Here is a 23,020-nt window from a genome sequence, read left to right as displayed (position 1 = left end):
TACTGACATGGGAAAAGTCCCTGTAATCTGTGTGCGCAGGTTATAAATTTTACATCAATAGTTCGTGTCTTTTGACTGTGTTAGGTACCTACATAGAAGAGTCCCTGTTAATATGTTGGTTCTCAGACACACGGAACTAATTGTATGCCTTATTTAGTGTGATCACAGTATCTATGAGTATCTATTTGTCAGTTTCTATCATATATTACAAACTCCTTAATGATATATTATATCACAGTTCAGGGTTTGTTAGCACTGAATCTATCTAAATAGCCATATGTGAATGGGATTAACTTATCAGGTGGTTTCTAGATAATCATATGTTTGTTATAGTTCTACAGTATCTGGATAGAATCATATATCAGTGGCAGTCAGAGCGCTACAACTTTATGGTGCGATTAATGCCTAAGTATTCACCTATTTTCATCTATAATCCGATTTCTATGTAGTGAGATATGAATGCTTACAATATCGTTATAAACTTCTTAGTAAAAGGATATATTACTTTGAATCAACTAAGGTTTAGGATCACTTAAGTATAACTATGTTGTTAGATAGATTAACTTTAAAGAGCATCGGTATTTCTATATGGTATTGCTGATATCTAACGGTATTCTATCAGGTAAATATAATATAGAGTGCCGTTCTATGTAACTGAGAGACTGGTAGTTCTCCCCTTAAGTTGAATATAGTATACCGTTCTATATAGAATACCGTTCTATGCAACTGAGAGACTAGTACTTCTCCCCTTGAGTTAAATATAGTATTACGTCTCTCTGCTAAGCTAAACAATGTGTTACCGCTGATTCCCGTTCAGCGTTATGAGTAGCAGGCTGTAGTTACCGAGTGGTTTAACGAGTTACCCCCGTATCTTATATTTAACTAATACAATTATAAATATAATACAATTATAAATTGTAGTTATCAATGAATTTACTAAATTTTAACGGAGTGGTTCTAAAAGAGCGTCTTACTGCAGTAAGACGCTCTTTTAGAACCACTCCGTTAAAATTTAGTAAATTCATTGATAACTACAATTTATAATTGTATTAGTTAAATATAAGATACGGGGGTAACTCGTTAAACCACTCGGTAACTACAGCCTGCTACTCATAACGCTGAACCGGAATCAGCGGTAACACATTGTTTAGCTTAGCAGAGAGACGTAATACTATATTTAACTCAAGGGGAGAAGTACTAGTCTCTCAGTTGCATAGAACGGTATTCTATATAGAACGGTATACTATATTCAACTTAAGGGGAGAACTACCAGTCTCTCAGTTACATAGAACGGCACTCTATATTATATTTACCTGATAGAATACCGTTAGATATCAGCAATACCATATAGAAATACCGATGCTCTTTAAAGTTAATCTATCTAACAACATAGTTATACTTAAGTGATCCTAAACCTTAGTTGATTCAAAGTAATATATCCTTTTACTAAGAAGTTTATGACGATATTGTAAGCATTCATATCTCACTACATAGAAATCGGATTATAGATGAAAATAGGCGAATACTTAGGCATTAATCGCACCATAAAGTTGTAGCGCTCTGACTGCCACTGATATATGATTCTATCCAGATACTGTAGAACTATAACAAACATATGATTATCTAGAAACCACCTGATAAGTTAATCCCATTCACATATGGCTATTTAGATAGATTCAGTGCTAACAAACCCTGAACTGTGATATAATATATCATTAAGGAGTTTGTAATATATGATAGAAACTGACAAATAGATACTCATAGATACTGTGATCACACTAAATAAGGCATACAATTAGTTCCGTGTGTCTGAGAACCAACATATTAACAGGGACTCTTCTATGTAGGTACCTAACACAGTCAAAAGACACGAACTATTGATGTAAAATTTATAACCTGCGCACACAGATTACAGGGACTTTTCCCATGTCAGTACCAAACTAAACCAGTGGATATGAATCATTGAGGTAAAACCTATAACCTGTGTTCACAAACAGGAAAATATGAAATGATCGAAAAATCTAAGTGGGTGCTAAACAGAATTAACTTTGTGCAATAAAGATTTAAAACCTATAACCTGTGTACATAAACAGGAATATATTATATGATCGAAGAATCATTGAGGTAAAACCTATAACCTGTGTTCATAAACAGGAAAATACGAAATGATCGAAGAATCTTAGTGGGTGCTAAACAGAATTAACTTTGTGCAATAAAGATTTAAAACCTATAACCTGTGTACATAAACAGGAATATATTATATGATCGAAGAAAAAGAGAGGGTATTAAGCAGAATCAACTCTGTGTAACAGAGACTTGTACTGTAATTCTGGCATGTGATGAGATATCATATTACTAAGTACCGTTCACCTAGAAAGTACAACATAAACACAATTCTCTGAGATTCTCACACACATAACACCACAGAATTTGAATCAATCTAACCCAGATAACCCCTAACAACTGGAATAACATTCTCTATCCATTTTAAGTGAACTTAGGAAGTTGACACAATCCTAAGATACACGACAATCTTAAGCGGATCACAAGATTTACTCGTTACCGAATGGTATAGGTGCCAATACATATATCGATTTATACAAGTTGTCTGATACTAGGGTACTTTAAACTCACAGAACTACCAGTTAGAAATATTCAATCTATTATAATACTAAATATTGGTTTTTCTGTGAGACCCACTGTGAGAGATATTGTGTACATCACATTACTAATAGGTACCTACATGTTGGGGAGCAGAGCTTAGACTTAGCATAATCATATTATATATTTGATATATGTAACATTAGTAGGTAAACTCTGTCTCCCTCTACCACAGTTACCGGATTTTAGGTGGCTAGCGAGAGTCCCCCAATTTACTAAATTTACATTATTATATTTCTATAGGTGATGGCATTACACACCTTAGGCCCACATTAGTAATAGATAGCCATCACCCTTATATAGAATCACACAACGGAGTGGTTATTTTAATATATGTTTGTATGTTTGTGCGTATTTTAATAAATTCATTAATAAAAGTTATGTTTTAACTATATGCGGATCGCACGCCTTCCAGCCTAGGCATAGAGTGCTACCTGCATTCTGTCAGTGGATCTTTATCCACTTCTTTTTTGCTATAATATAACCTTGGTTGCCTACATCAACCATCAGGGGGGGGACGAGAAGTTCCTTGGCAATGAAAGAAGTATTAGCAGAAAGTCAAAGAGAAACCCTTAATATTGTAACGGCAATCCTATATATGAAATGAAGTCAAGTAAAATACAGTCCAGTATGTGTGAGGCCGTCAAAATGTACAGGCAATGCGAAGTAAAAGAATAATATGAAATCGGTATTTGGGAGACAGTCACACAGAGCTGCACACAGCAGACAACTATAGGAAAGTCAATGTGCTAAACAGCTTTTCGTGCACTCATGAATCATCCATTAACTTCACTCACCAGTGTATCTTGGAGTGGGGGATCTTCCGGCAGTCTCAATGTCTATACCTCTGAAGGGGCTCCGAAAAGAACGCCAGGACGAAGCGGTGAACTTCCCAACCGCCTCAACTTATCCCAGCCAATGGCCTCCTTCGTCTAGGAATTACTACTCCCCTCCGCTCCGCTCAGTAGCTCTGTGAGACTTGTGAGTGCTTCAGCTAGCCGCTAGCCGCAAATTGCAAATATACACAGACGGTCCTCACACATGCTCCAAAAGACCCACAAACAGCATAGATGCAGCCGGTAAACTGGAAGGTAGAAAATTTTCAAAGAGAACAAACCCAGCTGCATAAAAAAAACGTTCCTTTATTAATTTCTTGGTAAAAATGGTGATACACAGCAAAACAGTGGAAGGTGCTGAGGGCGCAGCACTGAACGGCTTACATGTTTCGGAAATGATCCGTAGTCATAGCCTACAGTGCTGTGCCCCACACCTGTTTAAAACAGATTCAAACAAATGTGATTCGCTAACAATAAAAACACGCCCTCAGTCTAAACCCTAACACACCTGTTAATATGCATTGAATGTCCCTACGTGACCTATCCGTAAGTAGAGATACAACGTTATAGAAGATGCAGAGTGATTAATTGTCAAACACTATATGTATAATTTTTAAAGCCACCAAATCAGGTTACCAAAAAGACTCAAACATTCATTAGCAGCAAAAATAAACATGTCAAACTCGAAGTAAGCTACAGAGTGGAGGGCAATTGTCAACCCGGGAATATACTGTAGAGAGTAGCACCATACTGCACTCATTTGATTAAAGGGGCAGTCTCATCAATGGCGGCACTCATAGTTAAAGGTGTAAACTCCTATAAACCAAAAAATGAAGCTTAGTTCAAAAACCTATATATTAGTATAAAGAGGGCAAATTCTGGTACTGCTCACTTAAAGGGGCAGTGTACTACAAAATTAAATAAATATATAATGCTATTGAGAAGGGGGGGGGGAAATAAATTTAAACTGTATTTCCAACATATCCCATAAGAAATGGGATGACCAATAATGCAATAATGAAGTATCATTGACTCAGACACAAACCTCGACCCAGGTTAACGATATTAGTCTGGAGAACCATGATTTTAAACACATTTGTGATGTGGTCTCGCTACAACAGCTCCAGTATGATACACCTGGAGCAACAGAGGGAACCAACAGGGGTCCTATTTTCAAAAAGGGATCCAAATTCTATCCAATCCAGAACAGAGGCACTGTTATAGAAACTTTCTATAATAGAGTAGAGAGAGATCTCTTGACTCTGAAAAATAACCAACCCAAACACTCATTTAATCTATCTCTCTCTGAAAAAGAAGCGATGGTGACATTGAGAGACAATAGCTCCCTTGTCATTAAAAACTCTGACAAAGGCGGCATGGTAGTGGTGATGGACAGGGAGCACTATATCCAGGAGGGTCTGAGACAATTACGAAAAGAGACGGATTATTTTGTCTTAAGTAAGGATCCTACCTGTGAGTTCCAAAAGGAACTCAAACAGCTTCTTGATGATGGTATTGAACTGGGTATCCTTGACAGGACCACCTCAGAATTTTTGCTAGTAGATTTCCCTAAGACTCCATATTTCCACCACTTACCTAAAACCCACAAAACCCTAATTAACGTCCAGGGGCGGCCTATCGTGAGTGGGATTGATTCCCTCTTAGGCAATCTCTCAGAATGGTTAGATTCCATTCTTCAACCAATTGTAATGTCTCTCCATTCTTATGTGAAAGACACAAAACACATTCTGAATTTGATTGAGAAGATTGAATGGACGAAAGGGTCTAAATGGCTTACTGTCGATGCTGTTTCGCTATATTCTAGCATCCCGCATCAAGTGGGAGTACAAGCTATAGCGTTTTTTCTTGAACAGGAGTCCAAATATGGTGAGACTTTCACTGAGTACATCTTAAGAGTCACCACCTTCTTACTTATACACAATTTTTTTAAGTTTGAGGAGGTTTACTATCTCCAAAGATGTGGGACCGCCATGGGAGCCAAATTTGTTCCGTCCTTTGCCAATTTATTCCTTGGGTGGTGGGAGTTTTACCACATCTTTGGGGATAGTAATCCCTATAAAGATTGTATCTCCTTTTATAGGAGGTACATTGATGACCTCCTTTTTGTGTGGACTGGTGACCAAACCAGCATCCCAAAATTCATTGATCATCTTAACTCTAATGAGATTGGCCTCAAGTTCACTTTTGAACTTAGTGACAGGTTTATCAACTATCTAGACCTTACATTGGAGGCCACGTCTATGGGCACAGTGAAATCTACGATTTACAGGAAGCCCATTTCGGGCAACTCCCTACTTTTGGGCACTAGCTGTCATCCGAAACATGTTCCCTTTGCTATAGCAAAAGGTGAATACACCAGGCTCAAGAGAAATTGTACTCTGCAGACTGATTTTCTTAATGAATCTAAGGCCCTGGAAAGGAGACTGAGGGATAGATATTATCCATCTAAGGCCATTAAAAAAGCCAGGGATCAGGTTCTAACCATTCCCAGGGAGAAACTTTTGGGTACCAAACAGCGCACAAGACAAGCCAGACAGGGAGTAACGTTTGTTACTACACATAGTGTCCAATATCCACAGGTATGTGACATTGTTCGCAAACATTTCCCATTGCTGTTGGCAGAGGACAAATTGGTGGACACTGTGAAAACTGGATTGAGATGTGCTTACAGAAAGAGCCCTACGTTAGGCTCTATCCTTTCACCTACACTACTCAAGTCTGACAAGTCCAAACAAAGCTCATGGCTACAACATACTGGCATGTACAAGTGTGGGCATCGGAAGTGTAAACCCTGTGAGTTTGTGAACATCACAAGGGATTTTACGAGTGAGAAGACTAAAAAGCAATATCTGATCAGATCTTGTATGAACTGTAAGACGGAGTCAGTGGTCTACTTGATAGAGTGTACCTTGTGCAGAATCCAGTATATAGGACTCACTTCCCGTGACCTGAATACTAGGATAAGAGAACATTTGTCTTCATTCAAGACAAAGAGAGCATCAACTCCCATAGTTCAACACTTTGGGGTTTTTCACGATAACAATCTTCAGGGTTTTACCTGGTGTGCGATTGAAAAGGTGAACAGACCTCCTAGAGGTGGAGATGTGGAAACACTTCTCGCCAGACGCGAAGCTTTCTGGATTTTTACAATGGGCACCAGGGTGCCATATGGACTTAATTCCAGATATGATGTCTTAAATCTCTGGGAGTGATTATCACTTTCAGGGGTTATGGGGGCTTAGTACACTATACTAAACTATATATATTTATAGAGGAATATTTCCCCTACAAATACTCCATCATATTTGATAACATTCCAACTCCCTTACACTCCTATGTAGTTTCATTATTGCCATTATTATAAAGCTTTTCTAATTCCTTCCTACAGACACTATCCCACATATATACTGTCTAGGACATTATTATATACCTTTGCAAAATATAGGCACTATTGAATAGACACATGTATTCAGATGGTTAAACTATCTATTTATTGTTATCCACAGGCAGAACAATTTAAGACTTTACTGGTTATTATTACACTTTTATTTATGCATTCATTTTAAGCTTGATTTTGAGTAAGGATTTTGCATCTTTTTCCTTGGTATAAACATTTTATTGATAAGGGCTGTAAGGTACACATATTACTTACCCAAGGATTACTCACCAAATCAAGCTTAAATAGAACATAAGGTTTTACTAGTTCCTTGCCCTTAGAATTACAGTCAGTTATATCTAACCTGGTAGCTTAATAATCAATTGAGCCTAGGTTTCTTTATGTCATTTAGGAACCAGGGTGTATTGTTTTAACTCGAGGTCATCCCATTTCTTATGGGATATGTTGGAAATACAGTTTAAATTTATTTTCCCCCCCCCCTTCTCAATAGCATTATATATTTATTTAATTTTGTAGTACACTGCCCCTTTAAGTGAGCAGTACCAGAATTTGCCCTCTTTATACTAATATATAGGTTTTTGAACTAAGCTTCATTTTTTGGTTTATAGGAGTTTACACCTTTAACTATGAGTGCCGCCATTGATGAGACTGCCCCTTTAATCAAATGAGTGCAGTATGGTGCTACTCTCTACAGTATATTCCCGGGTTGACAATTGCCCTCCACTCTGTAGCTTACTTCGAGTTTGACATGTTTATTTTTGCTGCTAATGAATGTTTGAGTCTTTTTGGTAACCTGATTTGGTGGCTTTAAAAATTATACATATAGTGTTTGACAATTAATCACTCTGCATCTTCTATAACGTTGTATCTCTACTTACGGATAGGTCACGTAGGGACATTCAATGCATATTAACAGGTGTGTTAGGGTTTAGACTGAGGGCGTGTTTTTATTGTTAGCGAATCACATTTGTTTGAATCTGTTTTAAACAGGTGTGGGGCACAGCACTGTAGGCTATGACTACGGATCATTTCCGAAACATGTAAGCCGTTCAGTGCTGCGCCCTCAGCACCTTCCACTGTTTTGCTGTGTATCACCATTTTTACCAAGAAATTAATAAAGGAACGTTTTTTTTATGCAGCTGGGTTTGTTCTCTTTGAAAATTTAATGAAAGAAGTATCTCAGATACTAGAGTGGGTGGAGACTCACAGATGTACGCTGTCAGCTATCCATATCCCTGGTGTGGACAACTGGGAAGCGGATTTCCTCAGCAGGCAATCCTTTTACCCAGGGGAATGGTCTCTCCACCCCGAGGTGTTTGCAGAGATATGCAGCGATGGGGGGATGCCGGAAATAGATTTCATGTCATCCGGCCTCAATACCAAGCTACCCAGGTACAGGTCGAGGGCTCCTCAGACGGAATTCATGGAGGCCCTATAAGAACCATGGAGGTTCAGACTTATATATATTTTTCCTCTATTACCGCTTCTCTCTCGTGTGGTGGCTCGCATCAAACAGGAGCGATCATCAGTGATTTTGATTGCTCCATCGTGGCCGCGATGGACGTGGTTTGCGGATCTAGTGGGGATGGCCTCATCTCCTCAGTGGAGGTTACCTTGTTGCAGAGATCTGCTGATACAGGGTCTCTTCGTTCATCAAAATCTAGATTCTCTGAGGCTGACGGCGGGGAGATTGAACGCTTATTCTTAGCCAAGAGAGGGTTCTCTGAGAGTGTTATCGACACTCTGGTTCAAACTCGTAAGCCAGTTACTCGTCGTATCTACCATAAAGTGTGGAGGATTAACTTGTACTGGTGTGAAGAGCGTGGCTTTTCCTGGCATAAGGTTAAGGTTCCCAGAATTTTACCTTTTCTTCAGGATGGACTGGAGCAGGGTCTATCTGCTAGTTCCCTGAATGGACAGATATCGGCCCTGTCGGTGTTACTGCACAAGAGATTGGCTGATCTCCCGAATGTACAATCCTTAGTTTAGGCTCTGACTAGGATCAGACCTGTGTTTAGATCTGGGGCTCCGCTTGGAGCATAAATCTTGTTCTTAGTATTTTACAGCAGGCTCCTTTGAGCCTATGTATATTGTTGACATTAAATTGTTATCTTGGAAGGTTCTTTTTTTGCTGGCAGAGTTTCTGAGATTTCTGCTTTACAGTGTGACTCCCCATATCTTGTTTTTCATGCTGATAAGGCGCTTTTATTTATACTAAATTAGGTTTCCTCCCTAAGGTGGTGTCGGACTGTAACATTAATCAAGAAATTGTTGTTCCTTCCTTGTGTCCTTATCGTTTTTCAGAGAAGGAACGCTTGCTTCACAATCTGGATGTGGTTCGTGCCTTGAAGTTCTATTTTCACGCTACTAAGGAATTCAGACAATCTTCCTCTTTGTTTGTCATCTATACGGGGAAGCATAAGGGGCAGAAGGCTACTACGACTTCCCTGTCTTTCTGGTTGAGGAGTGTCATCCTCTTAGCTTATGAGACAGTGTGGTGACAGCCTTCTGAGAGGATAACGACTCATTCCACTAGAGCAGCGGCTTCCTCCTGGTCTTTTAAGAATGAAGCCTCTATGCATCAGATTTGTAAGGCGGCTACTTGGTCCTCCTTACACACTTTTTCTAAATTTTACAAGTTTGATGTGTGTTTGCTTCGGCTGAAGCAGCTTTCGGGAGAAACGTTTTGCAGGCTGTGATGCCCTCAGAATAGGGTCCGCCTCTTTTTTTGTTCCCTTCCGTTATTCATTGAGTGTCCTTTGGAGCTTGGGTATAGTTTTCTCAACAGTAAGGAATGAAGTCGTGGACTCTCCCTGCCTTATGGAAGGAAAACATAATTTATGCTTACCAGATATATTCCTTTCCATGACCCCGCCCGTAAATTAATTTTTGATGGGCGGCTCCCTTTTTATATTATTTCTTTTGGCACCTTTATACCCTGATGTTTCTTTTACTTTTCCTTGTTCCCTCAGCAGAATGACTGGGGGGATAGGGGAAGTGGGAGGGATATTTAAGCCTTTGGCTGGGGGTGTCTTTGCCTTCTCCTGGTGGCCAGGAGTTGTATTTCCCAACAGTAAGTAATGAAGTCATGGACTCTCCCTGCCAGTAAGGAAAGGAATTTATCTGGTAAGCATAAATTATGGGGTTTTTTTTAAAAATGGAAGCCTTACTTAACCCCTTCGCTACCTGGAATTTCAGAGAAAAACTTGCCTAAAGAACATTTTTGCTATCACTCAGTGTAAACAGACATATAGAGCCTTTGGTTTTTTATATATATATTGTTTTTCCTCATAAAAAAGTTAATATATATAATAATTTTTTTAATTAGCACTTGTTGCAAAATGTATTCTCTTTAAAATGCACATGCTCTGAATATTTGAATATTGATCAGAATGTCCCTTTTAATAAGACTTAAAGTGATTGAAGTTTAAGTATTTACTGGTTACTATATAAAATAACTCTAAAAAAACAGGGGAACTTTAATTGATAAATTTTTTTAAGACGCTGCATTTCAAAAATATTTATCATTTAGACATGGTAAATATTGCACCGTTCCTCTGCATCTCCTACTTTCTTTAGCTTAACGATAACAAATCCAGCTTCATCCAATCCATGAGTGCCCATGAGCCGGACGCCACATCAATTAAATTTAAATACTTAAACTCAACAATTACTTTAAGATTTAACTAGAAGTAAAAATGGACTGGCATTGTATTAATAATAACTTATCCAAAGATTATGTTCTTTTTTCATTAACTTTCAAGGTTTCCACGTGTTAATAGCTTATTTATTAATTACTTAATTGATTAATTTAAAAAAATAAAAATACTATTTTTTTTTGTCTTGGTAATGCAATATTTTATGTGCTTTATTTATGGAATTATACTTAGCCGTGTAATAATATTTTGCTGATTTTTCATACATTGTTGCAGATGGCCCAGCTTCATATCCTATTCCAATGGAGAACATCAAACCATTGCTAACAGTAGGATTTTCTTCTGGGGACATTAGTTTAATGAACAACTACGATGATCTGTCACCAACTATCATTCGCTCAGGGTTGAAAGGTATGAGGGGGGTCTTTATATTGCTAATGTATTCTTACTATTTATTTGTTCAGAGCTATGATTTGCTTTTGGTGACACCTAGTGTCAATAATTTTAACAAACAGATAAAAATGTTCAGCAAGATACTAACGCCTAGATTTTGAGTTGGGCGGTAGCCGTCAAAACCAGCGTTAGAGGCTCCTAACGCTGGTTTTTACCGCCCGCTGGTATTTGGAGTCAGTCAGGAAAGGGTCTAACGCTCACTTTCCAGCCGCGACTTTTCCATACCGCAGATCCCCTTACGCCAATTGCGTATCCTATGTTTTCAATGGGATCTTCCTAACGCCGGTATTTAGAGTCTTGGCTGAAGTGAGCGTTAGAACTCTAACGACAAAACTCCAGCCGCAGAAAAAAAACAGGAGTTAAGCGCTTTTTGGGCTAACGCCGGTTCATAAAGCTCTTAACTACTGTGCTCTAAAGTACACTAACACCCATAAACTACCTATGTACCCCTAAACCGAGGCCCCCCCCATCGCCGCCACTCGATTCTTTTTTTTTAACCCCTAATCTGCCGACCGCACACCGCTGCCACCTACGTTATACTTATGTACCCCTAATCTGCTGCCCCTAACACCGCCGACCCCTATATTATATTTATTAACCCCTAATCTGCCCCCCCAACGTAGCCGCCACCTACCTACAATTATTAACCCCTAATCTGCCGACCGCACCTCACCGCTACTATAATAAAGTTATTAACCCCTAATCCGCCTCACTCCCGCCTCAATAACCCTATAAGAAATAGTATTAACCCCTAATCTGCCCTCCCTAACATCGCCGACACCTAACTTCAATTATTAACCCCTAATCTGCCGATCGCACCTCACCGCTACTATAATAAATGGATTAACCCCTAAAGCTAAGTTTAACCCTAACACTAACACCCCCCTAAATTAAATATAATTTAAATCTAACGAAAAAAATTAACTCTTATTAAATAAATTATTCCTATTTAAAGCTAAATACTTACCTGTAAAATAAACCCTAATATAGCTACAATATAAATCATAATTATATTGTAGCTAGTTTAGGATTCATATTTATTTTACAGGCAACTTTGTATTTATTTTAACCAGGTACAATAGCTATTAAATAGTTATTAACTATTTAATAGCTAAAATAGTTAAAATAATTACAAAATTACCTGTAAAATAAATCCTAACCTAAGTTACAATTAAACCTAACACTACACTATCAATAAATTAATTAAATAAAATACCTACAATTATCTACAATTAAACCTAACACTACACTATCAACAAATTAATTAAATACAATACCTACAAATAACTATAATTAAATAAACTAACTAAAGTACAAAAAATAAAAAAATATTTACAAACATTAGAAAAATATTACAACAATTTTAAACTAATTACACCTACTCTAAGCCCCCTAATAAAATAACAAAGACCCCAAAAATAAAAAAATGCCCTACCCTATTCTAAATTAAAAAAGTTCAAAGCTCTTTTACCTTACCAGCCCTGAAAAGGGCCTTTTGCGGGGCATGCCCCAAATAATTCAGCTCTTTTGCCTGTAAAAAAAGAAATACAATCCCCCCCCAACATTACAACCCACCACCCACATACCCCTAATCTAACCCAAACCCCCCTTAAATAAAGCTAACACTAAGCCCCTGAAGATCTTCCTACCTTATCTTCACCATGCCAGGTTCACCGATCCGTCCTCCGAAGTCTTCATCCAAGCCCAAGCGGGGGCTGGCGATCCATAATCCGGCTGAAGTCTTCTATCAAGCGGCGGCTGAAGAGGTCCAGAAGAGTCTCCAAAGTCTTCATCCTATCCGGGAAGAAGAGTAGATCCGGACCGGCAACCATCTTGATCCAAGCGGCATCTTCTATCTTCATCCGATGACGAACGGCTCCATGTTGAAGACCTCCGACGCGGATCCGTCCTCTTCTTCCGATGTCCAATTGAAGAATGAAGGTTCCTTTAAGGGATGTCATCCAAGATGGCGTCCCTCGAATTCCGATTGGCTGATAGGATTCTATCAGCCAATCGGAATTAAGGTAGGAAAATTCTGATTGGCTGATGGAATCAGCCAATCAGATTCAAGTTCAATCCGATTGGCTGATTGGATCAGCCAATCAGATTGAGCTCGCATTCTATTGGCTGATCGGAACAGCCAATAGAATGCGAGCTCAATCTGATTGGCTGATCCAATCAGCCAATCGGATTGAACTTGAATCTGATTGGATGATTCCATCAGCTAATCAGAATTTTCCTACCTTAATTCCGATTGGCTGATAGAATCCTATCAGCCAATCGGAATTCGAGGGACGCCATCTTGGATGACGTCCCTTAAAGGAACCTTCATTCTTCAGTTGGACGTCGGAAGAAGAGGACGGATCCGCGTCGGAGGTCTTCAACATGGAGCCGTTCGTCATCGGATGAAGATAGAAGATGCCGCTTGGATCAAGATGGTTGCCGGTCCGGATCTACTCTTCTTCCCGGATAGGATGAAGACTTTGGAGCCTCTTCTGGACCTCTTCAGCCGCCGCTTGATAGAAGACTTCAGCCTGATTATGGATCGCCAACCCCCGCTTGGGCTTGGATGAAGATTTCGGAGGCTTGGATGAAGACTTCAGAGGACGGATCGGTGAACCTGGTATGGTGAAGATAAGGTAGGAAGATCTTCAGGGGCTTAGTGTTAGGTTTATTTAAGGGGGGTTTGGGTTAGATTAGGGGTATGTGGGTGGTAAGTTGTAATGTTGGGGGGGGATTGTATTTCTTTTTTTTACAGGCAAAAGAGCTGAATTATTTGGGGCATGCCCCGCAAATGGCCCTTTTCGGGGCTGGTAAGGTAAAAGAGCTTTGAACTTTTTTAATTTAGAATAGGGTAGGGCATTTTTTTATTTTGGGGGTCTTTGTTATTTTATTAGGGGACTTAGAGTAGGTGTAATTAGTTTAAAATTGTTGTAATATTTTTCTAATGTTTGTAAATATTTTTTTATTTTTTGTAACTTAGTTCTTTTTTATTTTTTGTACTTTAGTTAGTTTATTTAATTGTAGTTATTTGTAGGTATTGTATTTAATTAATTTGTTGATAGTGTAGTGTTAGGTTTAATTGTAGATAATTGTAGGTATTTTATTTAATTAATTTATTGATAGTGTAGTGTTAGGTTTAATTGTACTTAGGTTAGGATTTATTTTACAGGTAATTTTGTACTTATTTTAACTATTTTAGCTATTAAATAGTTAATAACTATTTAATAGCTATTGTACCTGGTTAAAATAAATACAAAGTTGCCTGTAAAATAAATATGAATCCTAAACTAGCTACAATATAATTATAATTTATATTGTAGCTATATTAGGGTTTATTTTACAGGTAAGTATTTAGCTTTAAATAGGAATAATTTATTTAATAAGAGTTAATTTTTTTCGTTAGATTTAAATTATATTTAATTTAGGGGGGTGTTAGGGTTAGACTTAGCTTTAGGGGCTAATCCATTTATTATAGTAGCGGTGAGGTGCGATCGGCAGATTAGGGGTTAATAATTGAAGTTAGGTGTCTGCGATGTTAGGGAGGGCAGATTAGGGGTTAATACTATTTCTTATAGGGTTATTGAGGCAGGAGTGAGGCGGATTAGGGGTTAATAACTTTATTATAATAGCGGTGAGGTGCGATCGGCAGATTAGGGGTTAATTATTGTAGATAGCTTGCGGCGACGTTGTGGGGGGCAGATTAGGGGTTACTAAATATAATATGGGGGTCGGCGGTGTTAGGGGCAGCAGATTAGGGGTACATAGGGATAATGTAGGTTGCGGCGGTGTCCGGAGCGGCAGATTAGGGGTTAATTGTGTAATGCAGGGGTCAGCGATAGCGGGGGCGGCAGATTAGAGGTTAATAAATGTCAGGTTAGGGGTGTTTAGACTCGGGGTACATGTTAGGGTGTTAGGTGCAGTCTTAGGAAGTGTTTCCCCATAGGAAACAATGGGGCCGCGTTAGGAGCTGAATGCTGCTTTTTTTCAGTTGTTAGGTTTTTTTCAGCTCAAACTGCCCCATTGTTTCCTATGGGGGAATCGTGCACGAGCACGTTTTTGAAGCTGGCCGCGTCCGTAAGCACCGCTGGTATCGAGAGTTGAAGTGGCGGTAAATTATGCTCTACGCTCCTTTTTTGGAGCCTAACGCAGCCATTCTGTGAACTCTAAATACCAGCGGTATTTAAAAGGTGCGGCCAGAAAAAAGCACGCGTAGCTAACGCACCCCTTCTAACGCAAAACTCCAAATCTAGGCCTAAATGTTTTTAACTCATTTTACTACACAGCATATTATTGTTTCGGGTTGGTGAAGATATTGTGTATAGGTAATGCAGAAAATGTGACAAAAGAGGGCTTTAAAAGAAATGCTGAGAAAAGCAACACTGGTAGGGATGATGGCAAATATTTGTAACCACAGAACAACAGAATAAGGCAAAGAAAGGCCAGCTTATGGAATAGATGAGGAGGACTGATTTGGGGTGATCCAATGAGATGTCTGCATGTTAAAAGCATGTGTCCGCTGCATATATTTTTATTATTATTTTTATCGGATATTTGTAGAGCGTCAACAGATTCTGCAGTGCTAGATCATCAATAATGTATATTTCTTTCATGTAATTGGCAAGAGTCCATGAGCTAGTGACATATGGAATATACATTCCTACCAGGAGGGGCAAAGTTTCCCAAACCTCAAATGCCTATAAATACACCCCTCACCACACCCACAATTCAGTTTTACAAACTTTGCCTCCTATGGAGGTGGTGAAGTAAGTTTGTGCTTGATTTTTATGATTTATTCTATGATAAGCGCTTCTAAGCATTCTGAAGCCCAATTCCTCTCAGAGTACAGTGTTTGTCAGAGGGTTGTGAAGAGAGTATCGCCTATTGATTTTATGGTTTCTCTCACGGGAAATCTTTTAAAGGGTTCTCTGTTATCGGTCGTAGGGATTCATCTCCTACCTCCCTTTTCAGATCGACGATATACTTTTATATACAATTACCTGTGCTGATAGTTTTCAGTACTGGTTTGGCTATCTGCTATATGTGGATTGGTGTCTTTCAGTAAGTATGTATCATTATTTAAGACGCTCTCAGCTATGGTTTGGTGCTTTATGTATTAATATAAAGTTTTAAATATATTTATTTTACTTATATTTGCCATGTGTCAGGTCTATGTGCATTTCCCTTTGCAGTCTAAACAGTTTCAGTATAGGAATCATGTTTGGGAAGTTTATTTTAACTTTTTTCTTACCTGGGGTTCAGTCTTTTTCTAATTTGACTTTCATTTTTTCGCGGGCAAATCTAGGCACGTGAAGGTGCAAAATACTGTTTTTTATTGCGTCATTCTTGGCGCAAAATTGTTTTTGTTGTAGTCTTTGTTGACGCTAGTTGTTTTGGCGCAAAATTGCATTTGTTATGAAGCTAGTTGTGTCATTTTCTGGTGTTAGTTTTGCACCAAAATATTTTAACTTCTTTTTGCGTAATGCGTCATTCTTGGTGCCAAATTTTAGTTATTTTACCCCTCTTCCTCTATTGCTCGCTGTTTTCATGAACTTTGAAAGCTATTATGCCTGCTTTTTTATTTTATTTAAAAAAAAAAAATACTATCTTTGTTTTATGTGGCATTTATTTATCATGTTTTATGCTAGCAATGTTTCTACATGTACAATGACATTTACTTTTTTTTACATATTCAGTTCATGTACTTGATTTCATCTGCAAACATCACATGTTGTTGCTTATATCATAAAAGATTATGACTGCTATTATGCCTTTAAAGGGACATGAAACCCAATTTTTTTATTTTGTGATTTAGAAAGAGCATGTCATTTTAAACAACTTTCTAATTTACTTCCATTATCTTATTTGCTTCATTCTCTTGATATCACTTGCTGAAAAGCATATCTAGATATGCTCAGTAGCTGCTGATTGGTTGCTGCACATAGAGGCCTTGTGTGATTGGCTCGCACATGTGCATTGCTATTTCTTCAACAAAGGATATCTAAAGAACTGAGCAAATTAGATAATAGAAGTAAATTGGAAAGTTGTTTAAAATTGCATGCCCTATCTGAATCATGAAAGTTTAATTTTGACTAGACTGGCCCTTTAAGTAAACTTACGAGGTCTTTTCAAAATTGTTAAGATTTAATTAATTTTGTTCTGACCAACAGCATACTTAAGTTTATTCTACTAATGAAGATTTCTTTGGCTCAAAGGATCCTGTATCAGACAGTTTGTTAAAAATTCTCCTTATTTTTCATTTGAACATTTTTTGTTCTTTGTTAAGGAAATTTTGTTATTTATAGCTTTTAGGAGTCTAGTCCTCCTATTAACTATGTTAATCCTTTTCAAATCTGGATTTTAACATTTTTGTTTTTGAGGTCTTTTCCTATTTAATATACTATCTGTATTATATTCTAGAGAATAGTTATTCTGATTCCCTCTTGGGACTGTACTACTATTTCTATGGAAATAGGTACTTATTTTCAGGATTCTTTAGAATTTGAATTTAACCTTAGTAGAGCATATTCACGTACTGTTTATATTTTTAGCTCAGCTTTATCTGTGGCTGACATTACTGTTCTCTCAACCTTTGTTGAACAGTTAGCGTAAGCAGTTTCAGATTCTCAAGTATATAACTGTTTATTTACTTTAGATGTATTCATTTAATTATGTTTACTATATCTATTATTATGATTTTAAATATATTTTATTATCTCTCTTTTGTTAGGATAATAATTTGTTTGATTTCTATTATCTCCACTATTTCTGGAGGTTTAGAGTTTTTTCTGCCCTACTTTTAGTCCGGTGATGTAGATCAGTTGGTGAATGTCCTGACTACAAACGCTTGTTCTAGATCCAAGGGTCATAGATTCATTTCCCGGCAGGGTTAAAACAGCTCTTTGAGGTCAATTTATTGTGTACCATTTATTTGGGTAATAACAACAACTGTTTTTATCAGCTGCTAATTTAGTTACCTCCAAGTGTAAGCACTGAAAAAGTGTTTTTTGTATCCTTCTGGGAGAAAAACGCTATATAATTACTAGTTATTAGACTGCATGAAGGTGCGTTTCTCAAACCAGTCCTTCTGGTGGGGGGCAGATTAAATTGTTTTTGGATTCACTCAGTCTAAAATCTATATTATTCTTAGGGTTTGAATAGATTTTTAGAATGAGACCTCCTATGGGAAGAATCTTTCTTTCTCAGTACACTCTGTGAATTTTTTTCAGGAGTGATTATACCAGTTATTTTAGCAGGAACAGGGTTTTGGTTTCTATTTAATTATATTCTTTGTTCCAAAGATGGATCTGAAGACTTTTATATTGTTTTGTTAGAGTCTCAACTTTTAAGTTGGTGATTATAAGGACTATTATGCCTTTTTGTTCAGCAAGGTCATTTTATTTCATTCAGACCACTTGTGGATTCTGAGATTTTCCTTTTTCGATAAGCTTTACCAATTTGTCGCTTTTCCATTTGGTCTAGCGACAGCTCTTCTTTCTGTTTTCAGACAGTAGAGTATTGTGGTGCTTCCTTATTTGGATGATATCTTGGTATTAGCTTAACCCCTTAATGACCACAATATACCCTGTATGTCACTGGTCGTTAAGGGTTTTTTCAGGACAAAATAGCACAAGTCTAGCAAGAACACGCTATTAATGCCCTCCCTCCAGAAGGCTTTGTGGAATAGAGCAGTCTCAATGCTGGTGGCAAGACCACGGTATAAAACAATCAAGTCCCAAAAAAAGGCCAGCGACATACAGGGTACGTCACTGGTCCTTAAGGGGTTAAACTTTTCTTTTATTAAAGCAGGACAGATAGCTCAGCATGCTAATGCACTGTGGCTGATCCCTGTAGCAACCTGAGGGTTTCAGGTTCGATTCCCAGTGAGGTCCATTCAGCCTTTCATCCTTTCAAGGTCGATAAAATGAGCAGTGTCTTGAGTCCCTTACGGGTGATTAGACACACTTTACAAGTACCCAATACATACATATGAAAGAGCAGTATTCAAATATATGGACTTTTCTTTTTTTGGAATCCCTCATGAATCAACAAAGTTTTGTTTTTTCAAGACCTGGTTAGAGGATTTAATTTACCTAAGAGTTTCGTGATTCCTCTGTCGAGGGTCACTTCTTTTTTGGGTTTCTAGATGAATTCTGTGTTCATGTTTTTGTCTTTATCGGACAAAAGTCAATTGTAATTGGTGTTATCCTGTCTAAATTACAGTCTAGAACATTTCTTTCAGTGACTATGTGCATGGAAGTTTTAGGTCTCATAACTGCAGCATCGGGCGGGGTTCCCTTTGCTTGTTTTTTTATCTGAGATCTCTTTTTGCTTTGTATACTGAATCAATGATACAGGGGTTGTTTTTAGATATCACAGTTGATATTTTGTAATCCTAACACTCTACTCTCTCTGTTTTGGTGATTAGTCTATCATCATTTTATTCAGGGGGCCTCCTTTTGTTCGTCCTTCCTGGACTGTAACTTAATGGATGCAAGTCTTACAGGTTGGGGAGCTGTCTGTGGGTCTCTACAGCACAAGGGGTTTGGAAGCTTCAAGAGGCGAGGTTTCCAATCGATATTTTAGAACTCTGTGCTATTTTTCAGAGTTCTTTCAGGCTTGGCCTCTTTTAGGAGAGAACTTTTTAATTTTTTGCTTTCAGACAGACAATATCACAACTGTGGCATATGTCAATCAACAAATAGGGACTCGTAGTTCCTTAAGCAATTAAGAAGTATCTTGAATACGTTCTTAGATGAAATTCATCTCGTGTCTATTTTCTACGATTTTTTATCTCAGGTTTAGACATTTTGGAGGTGGATTATCTCAGCCGTCAGTCTTTACATCCGGGAGAGTGGTATATCTATACAGATGTGTTTTCTCAATTTCCCAGGTACCTTTTCAGGTCCAGGGATCCTCAGGCAGAAATAGTGGATGCATTAGCAGTGTCTTGATTTTGCAACCTGACTTCATCTTTCCACCTCTGTTTTTTTTCTTCCAAGGGTGATTTCCAATATCATATTGGAACAGTCTCATGTGTTTCTGATGGCATCAGCATGGCCTCACAGGTTTGGTATGTGGATCTTGTTCAGATGTCCAAGTTGCCATCCTTGGCCGCTTTCTCTTTGGCCAGCCCTCTTGTTTTAGGTGCTATTTTTCCATCAGGATCTCAAATTACTAATTTGATGGTATGAAAATTGAATAGTGTTTAGTCATAGAGGTTTCTCTGACTCAGTTGTTATCACTATTTTGCAGGCTTATAAGTCTGTTTCAAGGAACATGTATTATCAGGTTTGGAAAACCTATATTTTATGGGGTTCTTCTCATAAATTCTTTTGGCATTCTTTTAGAATTCCTAGGATTTTACAGTTTTTTCAGGATGGTTTGGATAAGTTTGTCTGCAAATGTTTTGAAGGGACAAATCTCTGTTGTTTCTGTTTTATTTCCTAGAAAGATTGTTTAAACTTCCTGATATTCACTGTTTTGTTCAGGCTTTGGTTGGTATCAAGCCTGTTCATTTATTAATTTCTCCTTTTTTGGTTTAAAGATTTTGCAGGCTCTTCTCTTTTGAGCCTATATTTTCTTTGAAGATTATCTACTTTCTTGGAAAGTGTTGTTTCTTTTGACTATCGCTTCTGCTACAAGAGTTTCTGATTTATCAGCTCTCTCTTGTGTGTCTCCTTATCTGATTTTTTTTCATCTAGATAAGTTGTTTTGTGGACTTCTTTTTTTCCTTAGGTTGTGAATTTGAACAACATTAGTAGAGAAATTGTTGTTCCTTCTTTGTATCCTAATCCTAAATAATTATTTGAGAGTTCTTTACATCCTTTGGATGTGGTAAGAGCTTTATAATTCTATGTCAAGGTTTCTAGGATTTCAGAAGACTTCTAGTTTATTTGTTGTTTTTCTGGTTCCAGAAAAGGTTAGGAAGCCTCTGCCATTTCTTTGGCATCATGGTTAAAGCTTTTGTTTTTCAAGGCTCATTTGGAGGGAGGGGAGGCTCCGCCTCAGAGATTTACAGCTCATTCTGCTAACTTCAGTCGCCATTTCTTGGGCTTTTTCAGAATGAAGCTTCAGTTGATCAAATTTGCAAATCAGTAATTTGGTCTTCTTTGCATACCTTTCTAGTTTTTACCATTTTGATGTATTTTGCTTCTTCTAAAGCAGTCTTTGCTAGAAAAGTTCTTCAGGCAGCTGTCTCATTTTGATTCTACTGCTTTTGATTTAATTTTTTTTAAGAAAAACTTAAAGGGACAGTCAACCATAGAATTGTTATTGTTTTAAAAGATAGATAATCCCTTTATTACTCATTCCCCAGTTTTGCATAACCAACACAGTTATATTAAAGTACTTTTTACCTCTGTGATTACCTTGTATCTAGGAACCTTCTTCCAGCCCCCTGATCACATGACTGTGACTGTTTATTATCTATTGTCTTAAATTTAGCATTGTATTGTGCTAGATCTTAAATAACTTTCTGTGCCTGAACACAGTGTTATCTATATAGCCCACATGTACTTTCTGTCTCTTTGTGTTGAAAAGAGATTTAAAAAGCACGTGATAAGAGGCAGCCCTCAAAGGCTTAGAAATTAGCATATGAGCCTACCTATGTTTAGTTTAAACTAAGAATACCAAGAGAAAAAAGCAAATTTGATGATAAAAGTAAATTGGAAAGTCAATTAAAATTAAAAGTCCTATCTGAATAATGAAAGTTTAATTTATACTTGACTGTCCCTTTAATTATTGTGTGGATTTAATTTCTATTTCAGTAGAAATAGCTGTTGTTATTTTATCCCTCCCTCTCTAGTGACTCTTCTGTGGACTTCCACATCTTGGGTATTTCTTTCCCATACGTCCCTAGCTCATGGACTCTTTCCAATTTCATGAAAGAAAACATAATTTATGTAAGAACTTACCTGATAAATTAATTTCTTTCATATTGGCAAGAGTCCATGAGGCCCACCCTATTTATGGTGGTTATGGGGTTTGTTTGTTTTTTAAAAAGCACAATTATATTTCCAGTTCCTCTTTTTGTATGCTTTTTTACTCCTTTTTGTCATCACCTCACTACTTGGCTATTTGTTAAACTGAGTTGTGGGTGTGGTGGGAGTTGTATGAATAGGCATTTGAGGTTTGGGAAACTTTCCCCCTCCTGGTAGGAATGTATATCCCATATGTCACTAGCTCATGGACTCTTGCCAATATGAAATAAATGAATTTATCAGGTAAGTTCTTACATAAATGATGTTATCCTTCCAGCCACTAATTCTTGTACAAAAATATTGTGATTTTTTTGTCATTAAAATGTTTTGTTTTGTTATTTGGTTTCAAAAGAGCTTTATTAAGATCAAATGAGAGTACATGTCATAAATTGGATATACATGGCATATATCAAAAATGTTACAATAATATGAGTCACAAAAATGCATCCATTTAATGACTGTAAGAAAACATGAGTCATATATTATGTTATACAACTTTATAATTCTTTATTATTTTAGACCCTATAGCATTATCTGGTGGTAAGAGGTTAAGTATGATAATTAGTTATATTGTTTGCCTGTTGTACTTATAAACAGGGTCTAGTACCTAAGACCATATTCTCTGATTCGGTGTACTTCATTATGGCCCCATCAGTAACAAAACAGACCTCTCTTGGGTCATTTAAATGTTTTGGGCTTTTTAAATTCATTTGATGATTATTTTGTTGTGCTTAATACAACTGCTTACTAATTATTATTTTCTTGGTATTATGTTCTCTTGTTTTATAGCCATTTTAATTTGCAGCACAAAAATTTGACTCTATGTCCTTGTTCTGTACCAGATGTAGTGGTCCAGTGGTGCACACAAGGAGACTTACTAGCTGTTGCAGGCATGGAAAAACCGAACCTGTTGGCTGAGCTTGCCAATGGTCCGGCTGTGAAAAGTGCTCTAATCAAGTTCTACAATGTCCGAGGAGAACATATTTACACTCTGGAGACTCCACTACAGGTTAA

General features: G+C 37.5%; 1 protein-coding gene across 2 annotated transcripts in view; it reads left to right on the top strand.

The window, feature by feature from the left end:
• Positions 1-23,020, top strand: part of TULP4 (TUB like protein 4) — a 574,485-nt gene that overhangs the window by 477,222 nt on the left and 74,243 nt on the right. For both annotated transcript variants that reach the window (XM_053710846.1, XM_053710845.1), the window contains exons 6-7: positions 10,848-10,982; positions 22,849-23,015. In XM_053710846.1, coding sequence (XP_053566821.1) covers positions 10,848-10,982; positions 22,849-23,015 — 302 coding nt within the window. The remainder of the gene's footprint in view (positions 1-10,847; positions 10,983-22,848; positions 23,016-23,020) is intronic.

This window comes from Bombina bombina, chromosome 4 (assembly GCF_027579735.1).
Source record: "Bombina bombina isolate aBomBom1 chromosome 4, aBomBom1.pri, whole genome shotgun sequence".
Classification (NCBI taxonomy): Eukaryota; Metazoa; Chordata; class Amphibia; order Anura; family Bombinatoridae; genus Bombina; species Bombina bombina.
This window is presented reverse-complemented; position numbering and strand designations above follow the sequence as displayed.